Below are 26,818 nucleotides of genomic sequence, written 5' to 3' on the forward strand. Positions count from 1 at the left end.
GGAATCATTAGAATATCGCTACGTATAGCACGTAGTGTGTACAAATACGGTAGTAATTGATGACAAAATATCAGTACGACCAATTATTTAATAGTCACATTATCTCGTTATATTATTTCTAACTAAACTAGGACTAGTTACATATGAAGCGTTAATATTAACGTGTAGGATATATAATATTATAAACATCAGTAATACAGTGTTGACGTCTGAGTCGTTTGTAAGTCTGACGATTGCTGACGGCCGATGCTGTCGTTCTTCTTACGCAGACATCGTGGAAGGGAAGGTCAGCAAGGGCATTTACCTCAAAGAGGAGAAAGGAGTCACCCTTCTCTACTATGGCCGGTACAAAGCATCTTGCATCAGCAGCCCAGCTCAGTGTGACCCTGACGGTGAGTGACCCGCGGCCTCCTCTGGGCGCTGGCAGGTGGGGATGCGACCTTGTGGTTGCAGAGCCTTCGCGGACACAGGGCTGTGGTTGGGAAGGGAGGGAGGGATGGGGGGTGCAGGTGCCTAGGATTCTAAGCAGAGATATGTCTTGGACACTGAGAGCTAAAATACCATCTCGCAGAGATGTGAGAGCAAACTAATCTTGTAAAGAAAAAAACAACCCGCCATAGAAATAGACGCGGTGATGTCACATCGGGACTTGGACGGGGCCGTGGCCTTTGTGGGAAGTAAATTGGTGGTGTGGCTCCCACCACGTTATTTCTGACTCTGGGATGTTGACGGTGGCCCTGGGCAGGGCAAGCCTGTGACACTCCCGCCCTGGGCTTGTTTCTTTTATCGCCGAGGCTGGGGGGCGGTGGGGGAGCCGCCCCTGCAGGGGGCTGCGGGCCCGTGGTGGGAATAGTGCCCTGGACAAAGCGGGGGGTGGCCACAGAGGAGTTGGCAGGCTGTGCCCTTCCCCTGTTCTCCTGTGCAAAGTGATCTGCTCTCCAGTGTCAGAGGTCTGGACAACGGGTATCTGGGACGCATTTCAAACCTCTCTGAAAAGTTGTCTGACGTCCAAATCAGCTTCAGGCCTTCAAGTTCTGTTACCCCAGGCAGAATGAGAATTTTCATTTTGGGGAAAAAAGAAAGAGTTTAATGCAAGCCTGTCTGAAAGCGAAGGCCTTTCGGACATCCAAAGGCCTTCTCAAAACAACGTTGTGATGAACTTGTCATGCATAATTTTAGGACATATGGCCTTCATTCCAAGAAAAGCAAACAAAAGCTTAACAGGGCAAAAACATGTTGGTGGGGGAGGATATGTTTTGGACTTTGCAGAACCCAGAATTTCGAGAAATGGTTTTGAGGTCCAAAACCACGGCCAGGTTTACAAACCCAGTGTTCGAGCCATTCCGGAGTCCAGACAGCCCTATAAACACATCAGGTTTGTTTGTTTCTCTAAATGAAAAACAGCCTGGACTCAGCTGTGGCCACCAGGATGGCCTGCAGGGCAGGAAGGCTGGGGGGCCTGGCCGGCCAGGAGCGGCTCCTCTTGGGACAGGTTCTCCCCTGCTCTGGCTCCCAGGGGGGACGTAGGTTGTTCAGGAGGTGGGCGGCATGGGTCCCTGGAACTGCGATGATAGGGGGCGTCAGGGACCACCAGCCCTTGTGGGGGTGCCCGTGTGGGGGCCACGGGGGAGTCAATGCTCTGGGAAGTTTTACCTGAACTCTGAGACCACAGACTCGGGGCTCTGGGCTGGCTCCAGCCTGTGGCCGTGTGCGGTCTGGCAGGAGCTACACAATGTCGAACAAGCTGCCAATGTGGAAAAATAGAAAACTTTCATGTAAATATACGGATTTCCAGTTTCTCTTGAAAAAGCACCCTTTCCCCCCACTGACTCTGGTTGGGCAACTGCATAGCGCCCCCCGTTGTCAGGGACACCGTCTCCCAGACCATCACTGCCTCCCCGGCCCTCACCGTCATGGTGCCTCCGGGACACAGAGCGCAGTGAGAGCATGGGCTCCGGTCCCAGTTCTCGTCCCGTCCACGGTGACCTCGGGCAACTGTCTCACCTGAGTCCGTATCTGTCAAACGGGTCAGTGATAGTCCTTCCTCACGAGGCCGCTGTGGGGCAGGAAGGAGGAACCAGGCTCCTGGCAGGTGCAGTCCGGCTGTGAGAGGCCCCCTCGGCGATAGCCCTGGGTGAATGTTTGCAGGCTCAGCTCCTCTCGCCAGGGAATCGGCCTTAATGGGAACCCCAGCTTGCCTGCTTGGAGGGCGAACCCCGCCCCTGCAGGGGGACGAACCCACAATAAGGACCCAGCATTATTGATCGCTGACTACGTGACAATCACAGGACCGATCTCATTACACATATTAGCTCATTTCATCCTCAAAAAGAGTGAGACAGACGAGAGCACAGGGTGGCAGGCAGAGCGGCGAAGTTTGGCTTCATGTCCCCCGCTGATAGCGGCTTCCTGTGTGCTGGAGTTTCCTGGAGCCATTCAAACCAGCATGTGGCCCCTTTCTTTACAGTAGGGCCAGATATGAAATGAAGCCAGGAAACCTTACATGGCCCTTGCCTCCCGGAAACGGGGCTGGCGTGAGGCTTCCTGCAGATACGGACGGAGGTCGGGCATTTCTCGGTCTGCCCCCCTTTGTCTGCATGCCAGCTTCCTGGGGACAGGGAGCCGAGCACGTGAGACCTCTGAGGACCACAGTGCGCGCATCCCCACCTGTGTCCTTCACTTCGGCAGTTTCCCCACAGCCTGCGTGAGTGTGCGTTCCTGGGTCCAGAAGAACAAGAAGAGCCCAGGGAAGGTGTGCCCGGTGCTGTCCAGATTAACGTCCCTGCAGCTCACCGAGTGTGTGGGATGATTTCAGGTGACCTCGGGCAGTTAAAGACCTTAATGGTTGTGTTTTTATCTGAACACAAATGGCTCATCAGAAATGGGATCTCCTAGCTACTGTTTGGGAGGGGACTTCAGTAGGTAGCGAGCTTTGAAAACGGCTGGACTTTAGGAATGACGTTGGGAATGATGGTGAGGAAGGGGGTGGTCAGGTGTGAAGGATGCGGGGACCTGAGATGTGGGGCCTTTCCCGATATATCCATCCCGTCCTCCTCCACGCAGTTGTCTCTGTTTCTCTGGGGTTTTTTGGTCGTGATACTTAGTGGGCTCAGACATATAATCCATTACTTTTGTGATAAAAACTAACATTAAAATGAGAGAGACGTTGCCCACTCCCAGTCCACCTGGTCAACTATTTTTATATTTCTTACTTCTAAATTCTCTTGTGGTCTCGATCCATGGTTTTGGCTGATTTTTGAGAGGAAAAAAAGGACCTTTTTAGCAGCAGAGTTGAAGTCTGAGCTTTTCAAAAAGGAGTAAACGGCCGAGCAGCCGAGCCACCGCCCCCCGCGTGCCCTCGGCCAGGCTGCCCACCGCCACTTCCCGCGTCCACGCCTGCTCCTGCCGGACCCGACTTCCATCTGCTCTCCGCCTTCCTGCGTTTCTGTCGGCTCACGTGGGTCTGGCCTCTTGGCAAACAGTGGCTTCTGGGGAAGTTTCTCATGGGCACCGGGTGCAAACTGGGGAAGCTTTTGAGGATCTTTGGAGGGAAGAAGGCTATTTGGGTGCCTGGCCATTCTTGAACAGGAAGCTGAGGACTGTGTTCCTTCAGGACAAGATGTCTGTCCTCCATTCCCCATAACGGGCGAGAGCACACGTGGGGAAGCTCGGCACAGGGAGGGACCCTTCCTGGAATGTTCTAGCACCTGTTTCGCCCACCCATAGACCTTGAGGTCTCAGCTCGGGTGTCATGTCCAGACAGGTGGGGCCTGCCGTCTGCGCTCCCGAGGCTCGCGGCACATTCCTCTCCAGCTCGTGCACGGCGGGGGATGGCCTGTTCATCGTCCGTCTTCCCTGCATGGCGGCAGCTCTGTGCGGCCAGGACTGTGTCTGTCTTGGTCACCGCTGTATTTTCGGGGATGGAAACCAGCATCACACACGCTTCCTAGGTGTCACTGAGCTGGTGCTTCTGTCCCTTCAGACGCTCCTCCGTCGTGTTTGACGGGCCGCTCACCGCTCTGGAAGGAGCCCGTCCTGTCTTTGTTCTCCGACCTTTAGAAGTTGTCTCTGACCTTGGACCGGTTCCCCCTGGAGTGACTTCCACCCATTACGTCTGACACCAGCTCAACTCTAAATCACATCGGCTGCTCTCAGGAAAGACGGCCTCGCTGTTGCGCTCCCCCGCTTACCTCTGCTCCCCGTCAGCGGCCCCGCGTTTTCCGCTCCCGCACAGAACTTCCTCTGCTTGTAAACACCGGGCGGCTGCCGAAGGCCGGTGGCAGCAGCTGCAATTCCTTCCCAGCCTTGAGGTGCCTTCTCCCACTTTGCAGGAGGTTACTAAGTCCTAGAGGCTGAGCTCTTTGCGGGATGGAGTTTCAGGAAAGACATTTCCAGAGGGGTCTGGCAGAGGCAGGCCGGGCGTGGATCCAGCCGCCGTCTTCCCGGGATGGTCTGGGGTTACGGGGACGTTGGAGTGTGTGGGGCAGATGGTCCTCAGGGGAGTGTCCACCTGTACCCTCACATTACAGATGGGGAAACTGAGGTGCAGAGGCAGCACGCTGTGCAGTGAGTCTCAGAGTATCGTCCATAGACCACGGGCAGCAGGGTCACTTGCAGAGATGGTTGAGGGCCGAAGCTCTCGGGCTCCAGTCCAGGACCCACTGAATCCAGATCTCTGTGCATGAGGCCTGGGAACCCGTATTTTTATCCGGGACCTCCAGGTGATTCCCATGGACCCTGTCCCCAAATTGGCCATGGCTGACCATGCCGCAAATGTGTTTTGTTTGGTAGCATTACGTGGGTCCTCGTGGTGGTTTTTACATTTTAATGAGCTTTCTAAACTGTTTTTAGCCAAATATCCCAGCTCGGGAAGTTTGCAGAAACAGCCTCCCACGGTGCTTTAAATACGTATTTTTAAATTAATATTCAACTCCTATATGAGAGACATTTTAGTTAAAAAGAAACTGCACTTTTGACTTCTTTTTAAAAATTCAGAAAATCCAACAATACTCCCACGCATCTGGTGGCAGGTGGTTGGAGTTGAGGGGTGCCCCTCGGATAGGTCGTACTGTCCTGACCTCCCGGGTCCCTGGCGCTCTCTGCTGCCTCCCAGGCTGGTTGGCACACACCACCCACAGCTGGCGCTCTCTGAACGTGGCAGTGATTGGGAGATGGTGGCGTGGGAGGGAGTCGCACCGCGACAGGCGTGAGAAGCAGCAGCTGGGGAGAGCCTTTTGTTGGTGGGGGACAGAAGGGAGTGTTTGATCTGGAAAAGGCTTGCTCTGCGGAGCACTGTGGTGCGTGTTGAAAGCACACAGCCTGAGCTTCTCTGTGAAGCCACCTGGCTTTCTTGCTCATGGATGCTGTCCTCCTGGCCGGATGGGCTTTAGAGCTTTCAGGCTCTGTCGTGCACAGTGGAGTCCGAGAGACGCTGTCCCGTTGTGTCTCTGCCGTGTCTCTCACTGCATTCCACACATCGCACGTTCTCCTACCATTTCAAACTCAGATATGCCTGAGGATGGAAATCCTCATCCGTCACCCAGTGTTGGTGGTCCAGATTCTCCACCACTATGACCTTCGGCTCTTCTTCTCTCCGGTTTTGCTTCTTGTGGTGTCATCCCTCTCACCTTCTTTGGCTGTTACTTCTCGTCTTCTAATTACGGACCTGGGGGAAAAAAAAACCCGAAGATATAGTATTGAAGCTTCACTATCCTCACGGCCTCTTGGTGCCGAGTCAAAGTCAGATGTTGTGAGGGAAGACACTGTGCTCTAGGCCACGGGGTCGATACTGTTCACCTCCCACCTTCGGAGAAAGACCTCTTGTGTTCATGGACAACCATATGTAGCCATACTCTTTCCTCCTCAGTTGTTCCATGTTTCTTAGGATGAATAAGAAAGTCTTCATTCTCTTGGTGTTTTTTGGCACGTGGGCCTCCATAGTCTCGAGAATGGACAACAGTAGATCGCTGGAAAATCATACCAAGGAAGCTTGCACAGACAGACTTGATTCTATCACCACAGCCCCGATGTGGGCAGAAAGGGGGCGTGCCAATCCTTGAACTCAGCTTACCCGATGCCCAGCGCGGTGGCAGGTGGGATGGTGTCTACACCAGAGAACCGTCCGGGGCAGGATCACTTACTTTAACTGGTTTGGGCTGAATGATGCAATTATCTGCATTTCCAGTCGTGGTGCAATGTTTCTGAAGATCAGTGATTCTTAAGTTTTACTCACTTTTGAGCCACTTTTATAATTTGTACCCATATATGTATTACCACCTGCACTATTATCCTACTTCGTGTTTTTCTTTCCATTTCACCCCCTTGGTTGTAATTGAAAAAGGAACTATGTCCCTCCCATGAATTGAAAACCACTAATAATTCCGGTCAATGGGAGACACGTGCATTACTGAGTTCTGCTTTGCCACTGAAGGCTTCCACTTGAGACGTGGTATTTCTTTGCCGAGTGGGGATTCGCGATCGTTACTTACACGCAGATGGATTTACCCCTCGTCACAGTCAGAAGAGCAGACAACTGAGGAGGCGGTGGCCTCTCGCGCTGTGACTCGTGTCGTGGCAAGGCGTGTCTCAGTGCTAAAATCCTCTTGGAGCAGGTGTCCCGGACCCTAGGTTGTGGAATTACGACTCTTAAAAATACGGAGGTAGAAAATGTCATTTTCAGCAGCACTATGCTGACGTGCAGGGACGGAGATCACATTTTAGTGTCTTAAGAGATCAGGGTTTGGGACCAGAGGTGGCGAGCTTGCTGGTCGACCGTCCCCAGGGGTCAGGAGCTTCCCTTTGCTGAACCAGAAAGCCCAGAAAGGCCTTGCCAGGCTCACCCTGCTCCCAGCCTGTGCTCTGTGGAAGCACTTGGCAGGTGTTACCCCTGTCGGAGCCTTGCACGCCCGGATCCTCTCCTGCACAGGGCTGCACTGCAGGGAAACCCACTGAGTACCCAGTAGTTGGGAGGGCCCCATGACAGCGTCTATTCATGTGACAAAGGAACCAGGGCCCCAGTTCTGGGAGGCCTCTCTTCCCCCGAAACCGGGAGAACGCACAGCTTGCTGGCCTGGGATGTGCTGTCAAAGTGAACCAGCCAACTCAGACTAAAGGCCTTCCCCACCCCACGAAGGCTCTTCCTCTTTCTCAAATCCTTTCTATTTAGAGCTAACTCTAGATAAACATGCAGTTACAGAGACTCAGACAGACAGTTCCCGTGTACCCTTCGCCTGTTTTGCTGGTGTGATTAACGAGGGGCCTCGAGGGTCCCAGATCGTGTGTGGGCCCAGGGTAATCACAGGGGTCCTCCAAGGGCCAAGTCCAAGAGAGACATTCACAGGTGGCTTGAATGGGGAACGAGGGCCTTGAGCCAAGGGATGCAGACGCCTCCACGAGTGGAAAAGGGAAGGAACACGTCCTCCCCTGGGGCTGCGCGAGGGAAGGCGGCCCTGCCAACCCCTTGAGTTTAGCCCCGTGAGACTTCTCGCCTCCGGAAGTGGAAGAGAGGTGGTCAGTTTGGGTGGTGATTTGTTGCAGTGCCGCTGGAAGACCCGGGCCGCGGCACAGCCCCCGCTTTCCCTCTGAACCTCATCACACTTAGAGGCCCGGGCTCTGCACCTCGTTCTCTGCTTCTCTTTCCCCTCCCCCACCACGTGCTGCCACAAAACCATGTTAATCGGGTTTCTTCCATGTCCCACGGCCCCTCCCTTGTTGGGAACGCCCCTTCCTTTAGATCTCAATTCCAAAGGGACCCCCTCCGCTCCGGGAAGCCGCTCCTGGTCTTCAGGTCGGATGGCCCCCGTGTCCCTTCTTGACACTGAATCCCGGGGTCACTGAAGAGACTCCCGTGTGAGTGCGTTCCATGTCTGTGGGTCCACTGCCCTGCACGGCGGTGCGTGCCAGCAACCCGGGGACCCTGTGGTTCTGTGCACCTTTCCGTCGGCAGCCCCTTGCTCAGCCACCACATAAACATCTGCGGGATGAAGGAAGGAAGGAAGCAATGAGGGGCTTGCTTCCTCCGATTTCGTCTGTGTCCCTCTGGGTTGGAGCTTCTCTGGCCTTGGCAGGTGGCAGGGTCAGGGGAGGTGAGAAAATGTGATGTCCCCAGTCTGCGTGTTCTGCTGCAGCCCTGAGACAGGTCTTCTCTGAGACCTGAGCTTGGCGCTGAGGTGACATTGGAGGCACTGGACGTGGACAACTTGTTTCCCACTCTAGAACGTTCTTGAGCCTGCCCTTCTGGCTCAGGGTAACTGTCGTGCAGACTGTTCTCAGCAGGCTGCCAGGGCCGCCAGGGGACGGACAGACGGCTCTCCCTTGTGTCATGGCCTCACTTGGGCACAGGCCACCTCCGGCTGGACCCAAGTACCTTTGTAAGCAGGAGAGGATGGAGGGACGGCAGTGGCCTCTCTGGTATTCTCCCCGAACCCTCGACCCAATGTGCTAGTCATGAAGGAAGGAGGGAGGCATGTGCACCTCCTTTTGGGGGCGTCTGGGGGGACAGCGGGGTTAGGAAGGGAAATGTCAGTCAAGCGTCATTGTAAGCAATAGAAGCTCAATTAGGCTTAAGTGAAAGGGGGAGTTTATTGGCTCGAGGAACAAATGGCCGCAGGTAAAATGGTGTCTGGTTAGCTCTTGCTGTGCGACGCGAAACACCAGCTGGCGTTGCTTTTCCCAGTTCCGTGGGCTGGCTGGGCTCAGGGGGCCGTTCTCAGTCGGGGCCTCGAGCAGGTGCAGTCAGAGAACGGCCAGCCCCGGGGTCACCGGAAGGCTCCCTCCCTCTCACTCTGGCACCTCTGTGCTCGCGTGTGTGGCCCGGACTTCCGTGTGGGCTCAGAGCGCCAAGAGGCAGAGGCGGAAGCCGCGAGACCGTGGTTGCAGCTGGGGCTGGGCCAGGGTCACTTCTGCTGTCCCCTCTGGGTCAAGTCAGGCCCAGGACAGGTGCGGAACTTGGCTCTGAGGGCTGGTGGAGAGTGGCGGGGTCACGTGGCATGGGAGCAAATGGGATGCGAGGCGTCGTGGCTGCTTTGAAACACGGTGTGCGTCAGGCTGGGTGCAGGTGGTCAAACACCCTTGGCAGAAACACGCATCTCTCCCTGCTCTGACTCTTCTCAGGAGGGCGCCCCACGGGTGGGAGCAGAGTTGGTCCAGACACTGATGGGCGCCGCCCGGAGTTGGCCTGGGATGTGTGGTCGGCCCCACCCAGACGGAGGAAATGGGGGTGGCCAGGATGGCTGCCCCAGGAGACACAGGCGCAGTTCCTGGGGGAGGGCGCTTGGATGCCACGCCGGCCACAAGGCCTACAGGTGGCTGTGGTCCTCTACTCGCAGCTACTGGGGTCCACTTTGAACCACAGGCATGCGGGACACTGTGCTGAGTCCCTGGGCCTGGAAAAGGCTGCACCTCTACCCAGAAAGTCCCCCTACCCCACCCCTGCCAGCTGTCCTCCCGCCTAGCACAGAGACACGGAGAGGACAGTGTGTTCACCAAGACTTCCCTGCTTGGCCCGGGGCTTTGTTGTGCATTCTTTTCTTGCTGCAATTCCCGAGTATCTTTGTAGTTTAATTGAGTGAGCGCACGCTCTTCGGAACACACGCGGTCTCCGGGGGGAGAGTGGGACGGTGCTGTGATAACCAGTGCAGACCCTGTGGCCACCCTGCCCAGTTCCAGTCCTGCCTGCCACCCGCTACATGGCCTCTTTGTGCCTCAGTTTTCCCACCTGTAAAATGCGGACACCGATCACACCTGCTTCACAGGGTTGCTGGAAGGATTAAGAATTAATACGTGTGCGAGTCTTAGCACAGTCTTCCTGGCTCCTGGGAAGTTCCCATTAACTGATCAGGCTTTTCTTTGTCAAGTTGTTTTCACATCGTAAGGACATGAATTTCTTGACTGTTAAATGTATCACATGTAGTTTTTTCTTCCTGGATTGCCAGTTGCCTTTTGACTTGGTTACGGTAAATTATTTGCCTTGCAGAATTTTGTATTTCTGCGCTCGAATGCACCCGTCTCTTCCTGTGGCCTCTGGATGATGTTTTCCTTTTCTTTTTCTGCATCTTGCTGAGAAAGACCTGTCCTCATTTTACCTGTTTGGAGAGACTCGAATTTACTGCTCATACGAAGAAAGAACTTGTCAATCAGCACACTTACTTCTCTTCCCTTCTGCTTGCTTCTTCCCTGTGCTGATGACCCGGGCGTCTGCAGCTCCTCGGGGACGCCGGCGTTAGAAGCTCCCTGTGAGCTCCTGAGACTCTGGGAAGACGTGAACGGATGTTTAAAGATAAAGCCACTCCCCAGAGAGGAGCGATTATTGTGCAGGTTACGTGGGTGAAAATGAAATGCTCGCCTTACAGGCAGCCTTCTTTGCCTCGCGTCCACCCTTACCTAACGCCAAACCAACTGCCTTATTTTTCTTTTTCTTCCTGGACAGAAAGACATTTGGCCAAGATGGGACTGAATACAAGGAATTTCTAAACGCAGCAAAGTGTTTGGAAAAAATTAACTTCCATGCACCCTCTGGGAATTCATTTCATAACAAAAATTTCACAATGCGTGTGTTTGCTTCCCGGTGAGAGGGGGGTTTCTGAGACCTGGGAGGCTCCGCGGGGAGGCTCGGCAGGAGGGCTGCGGTTTGTGCTGGACTCCGGTCCCAGGGCACCAGGCGGGCAGGAATGGCTGGGCCCCATGCAGGGAGTGGGCTCTGGGGAGGGTCCTGGGACCCCCGCCGCCTCTGAGCAGACGTCCATTCACAGTCCCGTCCTTCAGGGCACTTGGGGGCCCTCTGCTTTCCTCCCTAGCCCCAAGCACACACCCCTATGAGGTGGAGTTCCACCCTACCTTCTCCGAGGTTGAGAGGTCCAGACCCCTGCCATTATTTTGAGATTCCTCTTATATTAAAAAAAAAATGGAGAAATTGCAAACCGGGGTTATAAAATGATGCTTTTCTACATGCTTCTCATGAACCAAATTAGGGCTCGGAGCCCACAAAAGCATAATCGTCACAGGACATTCAAGCGTAATGCAGTCTGGTCGTCACAAGACATTCCAACAATTTGTAACACACGTGTCAGTCCGTAAGGCGTTACAGTAAAGGTGGTTGGTGACAGGACGCAAGTTTCTCTGTGATAGCAGATGTCTGCTGATTCGGTGACTCGGGCTGTGTCCATAATCTCATTTGGAGATAGGGCCCAAAGTCTAAGTTTGGTGCCATTTGTATAAATAAGGCCCGGGGCAAACGGCCCTCCACCCCTGTCCTCACAGCCCGAGTCATGGGCCTGTTTTGATCAACTCTGGGCACCATCCTCGCCCGCCTGGGCCAGACTGGGAGGGGTGGGGCAGCTGGGATGATTTCCAGCTCCCATCGAAGTCCACGCAGGTCTCTAGCTCAGCACTCGCACGAGTGCGTGCACACTCTGTCTCTGCCTGTCTCTCTCTCACGCGTGCGCGCACACACACACAGTTTACTCGTGTGCAAGGAAAGGGTAAATCTCACTGGAGTCAGCCCAGCAGGGTAGGGGTGGTCCAAGCTCTGGAAGGCAGCGGCGGGCAGCCTGACGTGCAGCCGAGCCTCCGGCCAGCTCCGGCCCTGCAGGGTGACTGTGGGACGGGGTCTTCGCCGCCGAGAGCTGGACTTGCTCTCAGGTGAGACGCAGCGAGCACGGAGCCAGCTCGTCCAGCGCGTGCACAGCCGCACCTGAGCAAAGACCCCTCCGTCCCCACCATGCGATATGGGGTCTTGAGAGGAAGTCTAGCTGCGGGGCCCCCGTCTGGGCCTCTGTGGGAAATTACTACCCTAAATGTCAAAACTCTTAAAAGTGGGCTTCCCCTTTGACCGGAAATTCCCCACTAGGAACTTACCCTGAAGGACAGAATCTGAGGGTTTAGCGTCCGCTTCCGTCTGGGGCGTAGGAAGTTGAAGGAACAGCCGTCCCGGCTTCAACTGTGATGCCGTGTAGACAGCAGGATGGCGTGTGAGTGTACTCATGGACAGCGGATGAGTTGTGAGGCAGTGAGTGCTTTTAAGACGTGGTTTACAAGCCAGTACGCGTGAGCTGCTTCCTTTCTTTGTGAAATGTGCTTGCAGGAAAGGTTTCAGAAGGAGTTGCCGTAAAGACACTTCTGGACAGAAAGGAGGAGTAAGAGCAGGATGGCGTAGGTTACTGATGTTTGCGGGCTTTGGGGCCGTAAGGTTTGAGCTTGGACCAAAGCCCAATGCTGGCCTGGTGACCTCGGGCACGCTGGCCTCAGTGTCTTCATTTGGGTTTCCGTCATATCGAAGGAGATAATTTGTTCAGAATTCCTGGGGAAGCGTCCAGTACTTAGTGAGGTTTTGATAAATATGGCCTATTGTTATTACCTTTGTTTTCTGAATTGAACATGCGTTGTCTCTAGAATGAGGAAAAAAAGGCTTTTCAAATGAAAAGTAAGGAGTGGAGAGAACCACCTGCTTCTGAGGGGGTCCCTTCTGCTGTCCGTCAGTCCTGACCCTGCCCCCTTCCTTCCCTCAGGGGTCACGTTTTCTTTCTTCTGGAAGACACAAGGAGAGCAGTCCAGACCGACCCCTTTTGCTTACGGGGGACAGGTCATTTCCGATGGCTTCAGAGTCGGCTCCAGCGGCGGCAAGGGCTCCGTGGAGCTGTACACGCGGGAGAACGCCATGACGTGGGAGGCCACCTTCAGCCCGCCAGGTAAGGGCCCGGCCTCTACACTCAGGGCTTGCCCGGAAAGACCTGCCCGAGAGGCCCCTGCCTGCAGCCGGGCACCCGCGCTCCCTCCACCCCTGCTGTGTGCCTGCCTCGGGTTGCCTGAAACGTGGCCTCAGCTTCCGTGTCCTGGAGGGAAGGTGCTGATGGGACCTGCCCCACGTGCGGTCTGGGGGACATGAAATGCAGTAGTGCACACCAGGTGCTTAGCATGGTGGCACTGTTTCTACTTCTCTTTCCCTCCCCTCCCCTCCTTTCCCACCCCTCCTTCCCTGCCTCCCCTCCCCTCCCCCCTTTCCTTCCCCTCCCCTACACTTTTCCTCTCTTTCCCTCCTCCTCTCCTCTCCCTCATTGTGCTGCTCCTCTCCCCTCCCTCCTCTCCCCCTGCTGCCTCTTTCTTCTCCTGCTCCTCCTCCTTCCCATGTCCTCCCGCCCCCTCCAGGGGTGTACACTTGGCAATATTTAAAATACGATGTGAAAATTTTTTGGAACAGAGGCTGAAGACTGGGGGAGGAAGGGCGGTCTGGAGGAGAGGACTTGGAGCTGTGGGGAGGGGTGCTCTGGGACAAGTGGGGGGCAGCATGGGCTGTGTAGACATTGGGCAGTTTGCAGGTGGGTGTTGTGGTACCTGCATGGCTCTGTTTGGAGAGTCCTGCTTTCTCTGTGGTGTGAGATGAGGTTGTGCACTGTGCATGAGTCAGAGGCCCAGGGCAGGAAGCTGGGGAGCAGAGGGTCTGCCGTGGAAACTGGACAAGGGAGAGAAGTGTTGGGGAGATGTTGATGGGAAGCCCAGCCCAGCCTGGGGACTAGGAGGGAAGCACGGGGCGGGGGGGGGGGGGGGGCAGAACGAAGGCCTCCAGTAGGAAATGATGTCTTTGAGACATTTAAGGACGAATCATTTTCTGGTCCGTTTAAAGAGGCTATGTCTCAGTTGTTCAAAGACACGGATGACTCTGGAGCCAAACAGGCTGGGTCAAACCCTTCTGTGTGCCATGCTGCCTGCTACTCACTCACACCAAGCTTGAATCTCCAGCTCGCCTCCGCAAGAGGTCTGCGAGAATCTTGCTTCTTTGGTTTCTCAGATCCCAGGCCAGGAAGCATCTCTGCCTCCCCTCCCCCCATACAGAACTGCCTGTACCTTGTTCATGGCACTTGTCACGTTCTACCCAAGGTCAGCCTCGTCTGTAAGACTCTTATCTCTGTGCTCCTTGGGGCTGACACTGGATGGGGCACCTAGTAGGTTTCTTCAACATATTTTACAGTAAAGTCTGCTGAGCTCTGTTTTTCCACCCAGGGAAATGGGGAGAATTATAAACATTTTTGCCTGGCAATACATTCTTTGTTTGTTCATTGAAGAAATTTGTTATTCTTGCCTTAAAGGCAAGAATACTTTGGACCCACTTAGGACCCAAGTGCTCTCCAGAGACTCAAAATTAGGAAGCTGCACAATCCTGAGCAAGAAAGGTCCTGAGTCATTGCTGGGCGGTTGATTGATAGATAGAACTCTATCTTTTTAAAAAACTATTTTTATTCTTTCATCAGGATAAGTGTACTCTTTAATCCTCTTCACCTATTTCACCCAACCCCGAACCCCTTCCCCTCTGATAACCACCAGTTTGTTCTCTATAGTTAAGAGTCTGTTTCTTGGTTTGTCTCTTTTTGTTTTGTTTTTGTTTTTTTGGTTTTTTTTGGTTTTTTTGTTTCTTTTTTTTTTTAAGATTTTATTTATTTATTTGACAGAGAGAGACAGCCAGCAAGAGAGGGAACACAAGCAGGGGGAGTGGGAGAGGAAGAAGCAGGCTCCCAGCGGAGGAGCCTGATGGGGGGAGAACGACGGGATCACACCCTGAGCCGAAGGCAGACGCTTAATGACTGCGCCATCCAGGCGCCCCTGTCTCTTTTTGTTTTGTTTCTTAAATTCCACATGAGTGAGATCATTGGTATTTGTCTTTCTCTGACTTATTTCACTTAGCATTGTATTCTCTAGCTCCATCCATGTCATTGCCAGTTTCAAGATGTCATTCTTTTTTATGGCTAATATTCTATTGTGTATCTATACACCACCTTCTTTATCCATTGATCAGTCCATGGACACTTGGGTGCTTTTATAATTAGGCTATTGTAGATAAAGCTGCTGTAAACATCGGGGTGCCTGTATCCCTTTGAATTTGTGTCTTTGTATTCTTTGCGTTAAATTCCCAGTAGGGCAATTGCTGGGTGGTAGTGTGGCTCTATTTTCAACTTTTTGAGGAACCTCCATATTTTCCACAGTGGCTGCACCAGTTTGCATGCCCACCAACAGTGTAAGAGGGTTCCCGTTCCTTCACACCCTCACCAACACCTGCTGTTTCTTGTCTTGTTGATGTGAGCCCTTCTGACAGGTGTGAGGTTATTGTGGTTTTCGTTTGTACTTCCCTGATGATGAGTGATGTCGAGCTTCTTCTCATGTGTCTGTTGGCCATCTGGATGTCTTCTTTGGAGAAAAGTCTGTTCAAATCTTCTGCCCATTTTTTAAAATGGATTATTTGTTTGCGGTGTTGAGTTCTATCAGTTCTTTATATATTCTGGATACTAACCCTTTATCAGATATGTCATTTGCAAATATCTCCTTCCATTCCACAGGCTGCCTTTTGGCTTTGTTGACTGTTTCCTTTGCTGTGCTGAGGCTTTTATCTTGGTGATGTCCCAATAGCTAATTGCTGGGTGATTTAAGATGATGCATGGCTCAAGGTGATACATGTCCTTTAGAGGGCTGCCCTGTTCCTTCCAGAAGCAAGCCCATGAGATGTCTTAACACAACACTTGCGAAATAAAGTGAGACCCTTTGTGGGGTAAGCTACCGTCAAAGTCTGAAGACCATTCTTCTTATTGGTAACTGTGGTTCTCATGCCAGAGAGAATGAGCCAGGAGGTGGCCCTACCATGGTACCAACATGTTGGTTAATATCACACATACTATGTCAGAGCAGAGGTGGATACCAACTGCTGTGGGCTGAATCAGGCCCTCAGATAAGTTTTATTGTCAGATAGGTTTCATTGACCTGCACTGTGATGGGCTAGGCAGGACTAAAAAAAATTTTTTTGGTACAAGTTATGACCATTAGCTATTATTTCATTTTAATTTAAAATAACAAAGGATCCGATTTAAAACAGCAAAGGGTCTCTTTGGACTGCTATCTTGAATTTGGGGGATGGGGGTAATTTCTTCCTTGTGCTTCAAAGGACTGAGGAAAGTCAGATCTACATTATGACCCGTATGAGGACTCACCAAGGTCAACGGTGACTAATCATCTCAAGAGGGGTGTGCTTATTACTGGGAGACACAAGCATGGGGAGCTCTTCCCACATCAGCAGAACAGTGATCTTTGCTCTTTCTAGGTCCCTACTGGACTCATGTCCTGTTTACATGGAAATCCAAGGAGGGTTTGAAAGTCTACGTCAATGGGACCTTGAGCACCTCTGACCCAAGTGGCAAAGTGTCTCACGCCTACGGGGAGCCCAGCGTCAACCTCGTGATAGGGTCTGAGCAGGACCAGACGAAGCGTTATGAGGACGGAGCTTTTGATGAGTTCATCATCTGGGAACGGGCCCTGACCCCGGACGAGATCTCAATGTACTTCACAGCCGCCATTGGTCAGTAGGCGTGTGGGGGAGGGCTCGGGCCAGCTCTGCCCATCTCTGGAAGGGCAAGGCTCCTCTGTCTGCCTCCCTTGCTAGCATTTCTCACTCCGCACTCTCCTGAGGTGGCAGCCACGCTGCAGGCTGCGAGGCGTCCTAATGAACCTTGTAAATACAGCCATTTCTCTAGAACACCTGTTCCCCAAGATGGAGGAATTGGCAACTTAGCAGAGACACTGAGATGAGTATCCTGCTGGTCGTCGGGGGTTTCGAGGTGCCCATGATGGACGATTACAGACAGCTTTGGGGGCAGATATTCCAGGTCCATTAATGCGTTTGATCAACGTGCCAGACTCTGATGGGGCCTCAGGGAGTCCCCAGGATGCCCCCTTCTTGCTCAGTACAGAGTGCTTGTTCAGAGACAGGGCCTGAGGGACAGGTAGCTGGGGTTCAAATCTTCACTCAGCCACGATGAGTCGTGGGACTTGGGAAGTCACTTTTGTTGAGGTGAAATTCATGTAACGTAAATTCAACCATTTTAAGGTATACAGTCCAGTGGTACTTACCACATTCACCACATTGTGCAGCCATCCTCTCTGGTTTTAAAACAGTCTCAGCACCCTGAAAGGAAATCCAGCACCCACTAGCTATCGCTCCCTGGGTCCCCCTCCCAGGCCGTGGCACCACTGATCCACTTTCTGTCTCCACAGAGTTCCCCCTTCTGGGTCTTCCATATACACGGAGTCATGTAATATGTGACTTTTTGCGTCGTAATCTTTCCAAATCACAGCGTTCTCCTTCGTAAATGTGTGGAAACAGTACTCGCCATGCCGCACAGGGCTGGGGGCTACGCAGATGCAGTGTGACAGGTGTAAGGCATCAGCACAACGCCTGCATGTGGCAGGTTTTTGCAACACTTTCACTGTTTTAAGATTAATACTTACTTTCCCTTCATTCCGTTTTCCTTCTGCCAAGTGAACACACTAATTCTTTATTTTAACATAAAATAATCTGCCAAAAAATGACAGTCACTCATTAACATTTGTTGGCTGGCCACTGCACTGACACAGAGCAGCAGGGCAGGTCAGGACCAGGAGGTGAAAAGCCTGCCTCCGCTTGGGTTCTGACAGTGAATCCCTCAGCTCTTAGGACCCTGTGATTCCATGACAGAAAACCCAACTAAAGTGACTTAGGCCAGGAAGGGAATTAAACAATCTCACACAATGGAAACGAGAGGAGAAAATCTGTTTGGAGGCCAGTTTGCTCTAGGTGCTCCCATGTGTCACTAGGAATTTCTGTGTTTGACTCTGCGTTCCTCTTGCGGTGCCAACATGGCTGCCACTCCCTCCGGGGTTCCATCCCCATCCTCAGCAGAAGGCGAGGGGCTTCTCTTTTCTGTCATCTCCTGCAGCAGGGCTGGCCCTGACTCTCATTTGGGCCAGATTGATCCATGTGTTTCCCGGGAGCCAAGTCCTATGGCTGGGGGTGCAGAATATGCTGAGGGCCTTAAGCCTGGGTCCTAGTCCACCTCTGACATGGCAGTGGGGTTAGCCGCACCTAAGACTCGGAGGAGAGGGGACTCCCCGACGACGACTGGGGCTGCTGGTCTTGGGGGCAGGGCATGGCCACTGTGCGTGCAGGAAGTCTCTGTCCGTTGCGGCCTTTGGGACGTCCATTTGTCACCGAGACAGTGGGATTCATTCCTTTCACACAAGTGACATAAGGACAAAATATAGGTCCTGTACAATAAAAAAATATATCAATCTCCTGCATTTTATAGCCTAAGATTCAGAGATTTGTCACTTCGAGACCAAGATGTCGTCTGTATTTGTGTTATTGAAAGCCTCAAACAAATCCTGCCTTCCTGATACTTTACCATTTTATTAACACTGGAAAGCGATGTCGCTGTTTCTGGCTCTTGCAACTGTCCCAACAGACCCTTGTCCCCAGGACATCCCAGGGCTCGGATGGGGAGCATCAGCCCCACACACAGCACAGCGTTTCAGGTCACCTCGCCCTCTGGGCCTGGTGAAGGTGGTGTCTGATTTTTGGGGGGATTCAGGAGAGGTGTTGCCTAACACTTATGTGTCCCAGGGAGCACATGCATGGGTCTTTGCTGAACCAGAACTAGACCCAGCAGACCCCAAATTACTTGGGGACTTGGTTCTGAAGACAGGTCATGTGACATAAAGCACATATAGAGAAAATGACCAGAAGTCCCCTGGACTGCCCCATGTGATTCGGTCCATCAGAGCCAGGTTTAGGGCAGCTGTGTACAGACAGACATCGGGGCTGAGGTCCAGCCTGCTCTTAGCCCAGCCCAGGGTGGTCTGTAGGAGGCAGAACCTGTTCTTTGCATAAAGCCCGGTCTGCACACAAAGCATGTGCCCAAAGCAGGCATTTCTCTGTGTGACATGCCCAGAGGGGGCATCCCCTTCTAATCCATTAGCCAGAGCAGGCCATGTGGGGTGACCTTTTCTAATTCATACAAAGGCAGAGTGTTGATCCCTGATCACCTGGTCAGCTTCGCCCCCAGCGCTACCACGGATGGCCTCCCCTTCCACAGGGGACCAGAGAAAGTAGAAGGCTGCACTGAGAGTCTGGTGACTTCCAAGTATACATCTCTGAGCACTGGAAACACACCCGTACAACCAGGTGCCCACACAGTAAGACCCTTTGGGTCCTGAGACTGACAGAGGACACGGAAGACTCTCATTTCTTCTCTCAGCCTCACAGGGTCATCAATGGCGAGGGTGGGCAGGATTGCCGGGCTGATCCTTACTATCCTGTCCTTTATTTTGTGGACGCACGTTACGTGTGGATTCAATGCAACTCCTCTGTCACCACCTGGCACTTGAGGAATGTCACTCTAAGTTGGGGAACTGAATGTTTGGGGCTCTAGTTCTCCGGGCAGTGTCTCCCCTTCTGTGTCTGTCCCCCCACTACCCGGCCCCACCCCAGCCCAGGGGGCTGGTGACTCCTGGAGCTAACTAGGGATGATGAGGTCATTTCATTAGGTCACCCCAAGCATCCTTGAGGGATTTTCCAAAAATGAGGCAGAGTATCTAGTTAGTCTGTGTTCTTACCAGGAAATGCTAAATTAGAAATCACTGGTGGAAAACAGGCAGAGAAGAGCAAATATGCTTATCTTTGGTGCTGGATGTCTTCATTATCTGTAATTATTTATGGTTAACCAAATGGAGTAGAAAGAATTAGAATCCTCCGGGTCGAAGGCGCTCAAGAGGACAGTTCCCCCACCACTTTGTCTTGCTTCATCTGTCTGGGAGGGAAGGCCTGACTGGTTGGACTGTTTGTCACAGCCCAGAGATTAAACAGCCCTCTGTATTCCATCTCCAACTGGTCCAGATGCAGTGGAAGGAGATTTCTTCTGGTTCTCTATTTATCTGATATCGGTAAATGCCTGTATAAAATCATCGTTTTATATGATGACTTGCATGGTGTTCAAAAGCAATTTGAAACATAAATAGAAAAGTAACATGACCGTGGAAAATCCATACAATCTGCCCATTAAGCTGATTTATTAGCCCGTTATCTTTCCAGCAGCATTCCTACTCAAAACATTCTCAGGCTGTCTTAGATGTATCTTAAGCTGAAGAGTTTTGAATAAAGACAGGCCTTCCTTAGGGGGAAAGACTGACCATGTTTCAGTCCTTAATTAAGCATTACTGATTCTTTCCAGGAAAGCATGCTTTGTTGTCTTCAACGCCACCAAGCTTCTTCATGACACCCCCGGCCAACACCGTGGTAAGCACACGCATGATCTCGGCCCCCTCTTGTTGAAGCCTTTCTGCTCAGCCTGTTTGTCAGGACTGAATTCCATTAGACAGTCTGGCTCTCTCTTATTGGCAATTTAGTGTCCAAGAAGAAATCATCCCTGGAGGAGAAGCTAACTTTGGCACTAATTCTGGATGCTCAGGCTGACTGAGGGAAGCCCTCTGCTTCTTGTGGTCTGTGGCCTCAGGGGTCAAAAGGAAGTAAACCAGACTGCCCAGGGACATGACCACTGAGACTGTCTCCTGGGCAGGCAGCGCAGAGAGCAGGGGGGACCTGTGCCGATGCTTGTTTTCTCTTTGTGCCCCTTCTCCTGATATTTGAGGAAAGATCAATCCATACAGAAACACTGCCCTCTGGAATTAGTATTTGTAGTCACACCACTTTACCTCACTTGGGAATTCTAAGTGAACAGTGAGGGCACAGACTCTTGTACCATCGGTGTGGGCTTGAACCCCAGTTCCACATGTATTTCTGGGTAAGCTTCCCTGTGCTTGCTTTCATCTCTCAAATGGGTGCATACTTCTTGAAATTGTTGAGAGGATGAAAGATCAGTATGTGTTAGGTAGTCGCAAACGTGCCTCCTGGTATGCAGTCGGTGCAACTGTCATCATCGGGGATTTAAGAGGGCACACTCAACTTCCGTGGGGCTTCTTGGCTTTCGTCCCTAGCTGGAACTCATGCCTGTCATTTCTTTTAGATGCCCACCAACGCTTACCATCCTATCATAATCAACTTGACAGAGACGAGAAAAACCTTCCAGAGCCCAGGAACTGTACTGAGTTACCTGCGAAACGTGTCCCTCAAATTACCCAATAAGCCTCTCTCACAGGAAATGGCGTTGAATCTCACCAAGGTAAAGCAATTTGATTTCTGTTTCTGGTCAATCCGGGATGGCAAAGTGCCAGATTCTGGCCCACAGGTGTGTTTTGTTCAATCTGCACAGAAAAGTCAGGAACTTCTACATAGAAGTCTGGGTTACAGACTTCTCATGAACCACCAGATAGGGTGGCTTTGCCAGCCTGCTCTACCCAGCTCGCGGGGGTCTCCTTCAGCTCTGCCTCAGCTCTTCATGATTCCCATCTCTGCATCCACCTGGCCACCGGCCATCTGGGTGTGCAACTCCAGTTCTAAACCTCGCTGCCTCCCTTGGCAACAGGTGAAGTGTGGGACCTTAGACCTCAGTCTGCACACATTGTGACCCACAATGCTGTGACTTGTAGGTCAGTGGGACTTGCCATGGTCACCTAAAGCACTTTGTAAACGTGCCATTTATGGCATGGAATCAAGGTGCCGCCGCTTTTCATTGTCCTCCAAATATTCTCAGGTCAAGGTAGAGGTGGAGCACCGGGGTTCTTGGCCCAGGTGGAGAGAGGCACGTGTGAGAGGGTTTGCCCTGGAAAGGGCAGCTCACGGGTCCGAGCAGGGTGCAGAGGGCTGGCTGCAGGGGTGACATTCCCTCAGTGGTTCCTCGCCCTGCGCCCTCAGTCACTCGGCTCTGCTGCGATGTGGGGGAGACAACAGGACACTCAGCTCGGGGGACCCGCGTGCGTTCCTGCGTGCCGAGAGCAGTGTCTGGCGCTAGGTGAGCGCTCTGGAAGGCTTCTTCATTCTGCCCTGCTTGCTGGCTGAAGGCGGACCCGAGGAGGGCGAGAAAGGACGCTCCGGAAGTCAGGGCGCCCCGAAGTGGAAGGAGGGCCCCGTTAGCCTTCCTGCCCCTGCGGCGGGGGGGAGCGAGAGCCGGCTTCTCAGGAGTCTCCGTCCGTCCGTCCGTCCGTAAGGCGCGCTGGGTCCCGGGGTGCTACCCCGAGGGTCTCAGGGTGCGGCGTGCGCGCGGACCAACGAGTCCGAGACCTGGGCCCTGGGCCCGGCACGCCCCTCTACCGGCTCAGCCTCCCCGCCCGCGCCGAGGAGCCGCCCCGCTGGCTGGGTCTCCCCCCCAGTCCCCACCCCCGGCCTCCCGGTCGGACTGGTTCTGGGGGCTCACAACCAGCACCAGCACTGAGTACTTCCAGACAGCGCTGGCCGGCTGCACTCGGGGCTGCAGTCTTCCTTCAGAGCAGGGGTGCCCGCGGCAGCACAGTTCTCCTCACGCTCCGCTGTGTTTTCTGATGGTCGGCCAGCCCACACCCAGGCCCCACTGGCCAAGCCCTGAGGGAGAGGACAGCGAGCAGCATCTCCTCCCTCACCGAGAAGGGGAATCTTTCCCAGCGTTCCCTGGGCGGATCTCCCCTCACTTCTCATTGGGCAGAGCTCGGTCACATGACCACCACCAATCACGGGCCCGGGGGAGCAGGCGGGGCACCACGGCTCAGCCAATCATAAGGAGGTGTGGGAGGGGCCAAGGCCACGGAGCCTGAGCACTTCCGCACCCCCACCACGGCTTCCCTGGGGTGGAAGTGAGCATGGCCGGTGGGTGCGTGCTTCCCGGAGGCTGGACCGGGAGCTGAGGCATCTCCGTAGCCTCGAGGGGATGTCTGTGTTGGGACACAATTCAGTGCAGGCTTATGGGAAACTCTCTTTAAGCTCGGCGGTTTCCTCTTCCCTGGGACTCGCCCTTGGGCACCTGGCAGCATCTGGGGCTGCGAACTCCAGTGCGCTTGGGGCTGGCGGGTCTCAGGGGGCGGCGGCTCGCTGCCCTGAGCCCCGGCCTTTGACCTGTAGGACTGCCCCTTCTGGTTGTGCAAGGGAAGCCCCATCCTGGAACTTTAAAATGGGAAATAATCCAATTTTTAAGTGGTGGACAGCTAACTGAACTTTAAAGGCCGTGATGTGTCGGTTTGTGAGGCGGATTCGGCCTGCGGGGCCTCGGTTTGGGACTGCTGGTGGAGGTGGACACACCCGACTCTGGCTGGCTTGCAGAGGAATCCTGCAGATTTGCCCCAAACCCTGCGCATCTCTGATTCAATGAGAAATAATATCCAAATTTCGATGACGTCCTGGCTTCCCGCCGCTAGCGGTTGGACAGGAAAATGGCGAGAAGTCATTTCCTGTGCCGGGTGATGAGGGGCGTCCTTCAACTGTGGCAAATTCAGATTGAGAGGTGCTGTAAATGTGACATATCCACTGGATTTCTAACACTTAGGACAAAGAGAAGAATGTAAAATATTGAATTGATCATTTTTATATTAGCATGTGGAAGCGCTGTTTTAGATTTGTGGGACTAAGTAAAACCTATAATTAGTTTGAAACATAATTAATAGAGACAAAGTAAGTTTCACCTGTTTTCTTTTTACTTTTTAAAATATGGCTACTAGAAGGGCATGTGGGTGGCTTGGTGGGTTAAGCCCCGACTCTTGGTTTTGGCTCAGGTAATGATCTCCACGACCTGAGATCAGGATTCTGTCTCTCCCTCTGCTGCCTCCCCGCCCTGCTCAGGCACACGCGCACTTTCTTTCACATAACTAACTACTAGAAAATTTAAAAGTGGAAATGTGGCTGGCATTATATTTTTATTCCCCTAAACAGCTCTGGGGTAAGAGTCAGCAATTTATAGCCCTTTGGCCAAATCTGGTGTGTTGCCTCTTCTTGCAATAAAGTTTTATTGCAACATGCTCATTTAGTTATGTGTTGTCTGTGGCTGCATTTGCACTACAATGGCAGAGCGCAGTGTTTGTGACAGAACTGTATGGACTTAAAACCTAAATACTTTACTAGGTGATCTTTTCTTTTTAAAAGAAAGTGCTGACTCCCTCTCTGGATTATAAATTCTGTCCACTAGACCTCAAGCCCAATATCTTGTTCACCCTTAGTTCATAAGGCCTTGCCCTTCAGGGTCTTAATAAGTATTTATCAAATAAAGGTAATGAAAGAGTGAGGAGTTTTGATGGTGTGTTCTTAAAATATTTGGTGTCTAAAAGTGTGAGGAAGAATGTGATTCTTCTGGAGATGGCAGTTTGGTGGAAATGTGGGAGATTTAAATCAGGCCCTAAGTTTAATTCTGTGTCTACAGTAGAAGACAAACAGTTAAAAGCCGACATGAATGATGTAAATGAGGGACTGGACTAGGTGTCAGGCAATAGGGAGTGGTGAGGACCGGGGTACACAGAGGAACACACATCTGACTAAGGGGGCAGCTGCTGCTCCACTTTGGCCAGTGGTGGCCATGTGGGACTGTGGGCTAGGGGTGGTCTGAGCTTCTGCTCTTCTCAAAGGTAGCAGGAAATTAACATATTTTCATTTAAATCTCCCCATTTGAACATGTTAAAAGCTAATTTAATTTTTTTAGAACAATGGTGAGCCAAACCAAGCATGATTTTAAGGTGATCTCACCAAGGGTCTCCAAGTCACTTCTTTATGGAGATATAATTTCCCATGAACACAAGTGGTTTTGTCAGCTTGGCTTCTCTACCCAAGGAAAGCATATTCGGCAGGCCATGATTTATTCACTTGTTCACTCATTCACTTACTCATTCGACAGGCATTTCCTGAGGGCCACCTGAGGGCCACTTATATCTCCCAGGCACTATGCTTAGGGCTTCTCCATGACTAAGCCGTGTTCATTCTGACATCTGAATGCTTATCACTGATGAACAGATTGTCACAGGGAGCAAATAAGATAATATCTCTGAAGGGCTTTGTAAAATATAACCTGATATGCTGATGTGAGCTATTTTTGTTTATTACTATATGTAAAAACCCAGCCAGTGGTTGATAAGACATGGAGAAATCGAGGGTCTTGAGATTATGAGGATTAAGGATACATGCTAAGCAGTGTCATTTTGTCTGCCTTTAGGTTTTCTTAAAAACCATGGAAGAGGTTCTTCAACTGCCCAGTTGGGTTGATGTGTCAGAGGTAAGAAAAAAAAGAACATTTTTGATTTCAAAATGTATGTACTTTGGGAGTGTCTTCCTAGAAGTGGTATAAGTATGGCCCAATTCACGTCTCTAGGAGACATGATGCGTCCTGCAGTCTTGCAGTCTGGGACATCAGAGCTCATTCTGACCAGATAGACAACTGATTCGAAGTGCCTTGTCTTTGTATGGCCCAGGAATTATGTCGGTGCCAGGGATGTGTTACTCTCGTTGACACCGAGCAGGGAAATGGTCGCATTTATTCCTGAGGAGTGTCTACTTGGCTGACCGCTAGCTATCATTTTAATAAGATATTTCTCACCATCCCATTATTCTTGAGCGGTAGTAAGAAAACATGTTTTATGTTTAAAGATCGCTAGATGAAGTGAAAAAAGTGGAACATGTGACAATATGTATTTCATGGTTATAAACGTAAAAACGAAAAAGGCTTCTCTTTTCCCCTGAACTCCAAATAATTAGGAGAATGGAATATATATTTTTTCTTTTTTAAAAATAACTTCATCGACTTTACTATGTAACATAAAACAAGTTAATGTGTTGTGGAGAATGTAGAAACTGCAGATAACAAAAACCATATAAAAGAGCAGTCGCCTGAAGTCCTGAGGCAGACCATGGCCATGAGCACTCTCACGTGCATTCCTTCCCGTCTTGCTTTCCTTTCACTTGTGTGCACATATACTGTACAAATACACTGTATGTCTGACTTAATCTGGTCTTTACGTGCAGGACAGTCACCGGTGACATTAGGCATGTCAGGCAGCCTCGGCTGGGCGGTGCTGCGGTAACAAATAGGCCCCTGCATTTCAGTGTGTAGCACAGTTGAAATTTACTTCTCACTCGTGCAAAGTCCGAAGCGGGTCGAGGAGCCTTTCCTCAGTCCGGTGACTCTGGGGTCCTGGCTCTGTCCATTTTCGGATGACAAGGTCTCAACACGCAACGTCCAGGGTTGCCCAGCGGGGTGGAGGACTCTTAACTGCCTTACTTAGCAGAGTCACAACCACCTGGTGTAACACTAAGGTGCTCGTTCTCCGGAACCCCTATAATGTCTAAAAAATTTTTTTGGCAGTTTGAGGCAGAAATGCTATTCATGAGATTGCAGTAGGGTTTATATTTGAACTTTTTATTTGAACGGTTTCAGATGGAATGAGATGGAGTTAATACTGGCAAAGGGAGGAGAAAAGGGGACCTGAATTTAAGACTGATATAGTCTTGCCTAGAAACAAATTCATTTTTAAAAAGCACAACTCTCCAGAGTCCACAACTTCCAGGGGGAGGCTGTGTACAGGGCTGCAGCCCAGGAACCCCCAGAAAATGGCCAGTGGATTTTTATCAGCATCGTTTTAAAGTAACTTTTTCTGAATGCTGTGCCACAAAATATGAATAATTATGAAGCTGTTCAGACTCAGGCTCTACTGTGCATTCAAGAGAAGGTATGACTCAGCCACTGCCCAACAGAACTGCACGCCAGAGACACGGATTTCCATGTGTTTAACTGTGCTCGGCTGATTGAAATCAGGCCACAGGCCTCAAAGAAAATGTCTAAAATTGGCCTCAATGTTCTATTTCCAGCTCATTAGCTTCTCGTGGAGCGTGCGCGTCTGTGAGAGAATGCTGAGGATGCTTAGCGAACAGATGCTTTTCAGAAAGGCGGGAAGGAGGGGAGGGGCACGTGGCAGAGAGGCGCAGCCGCCGCACACCCAGCAGCGGCGTGTCGGACAACGGGGGCCAGTCAGCCCAATTTGAGCTGTCTGCAGAGACACGGGGTGACCCCTGCCTTCTGGGGGCAGCGTCCACTGGGACCCTCTCTGTGTCAGGGACTCAAAATGAGTGAAGAGGACCCTTGGAGGGAAGGGATGCACCAGGCAGGTCGAGGAGGCTAGAGAGGTTTTGGGGTGC

The 26,818-nt window shown here is 52.0% G+C and overlaps 1 protein-coding gene across 4 annotated transcripts in view; it reads left to right on the forward strand.

Annotated features, from left to right (window-relative positions):
* The window catches only part of ADGRD1 (adhesion G protein-coupled receptor D1), a 126,884-nt gene that overhangs the window by 13,123 nt on the left and 86,943 nt on the right, over positions 1-26,818 (forward strand). For all 4 annotated transcript variants that reach the window (XM_087857440.1, XM_087857442.1, XM_045779323.2 and 1 more), the window contains 6 exons: positions 270-392; positions 12,504-12,683; positions 16,076-16,330; positions 20,016-20,080; positions 20,808-20,963; positions 24,843-24,902. In XM_087857440.1, coding sequence (XP_087713566.1) covers positions 270-392; positions 12,504-12,683; positions 16,076-16,330; positions 20,016-20,080; positions 20,808-20,963; positions 24,843-24,902 — 839 coding nt within the window. The remainder of the gene's footprint in view (positions 1-269; positions 393-12,503; positions 12,684-16,075; positions 16,331-20,015; positions 20,081-20,807; positions 20,964-24,842; positions 24,903-26,818) is intronic.

Source organism: Ursus americanus, chromosome 30 (genome assembly GCF_024610735.1).
Source record: "Ursus americanus isolate L20-20 chromosome 30, mUrsAme1.1.p, whole genome shotgun sequence".
NCBI lineage: Eukaryota > Metazoa > Chordata > Mammalia > Carnivora > Ursidae > Ursus > Ursus americanus.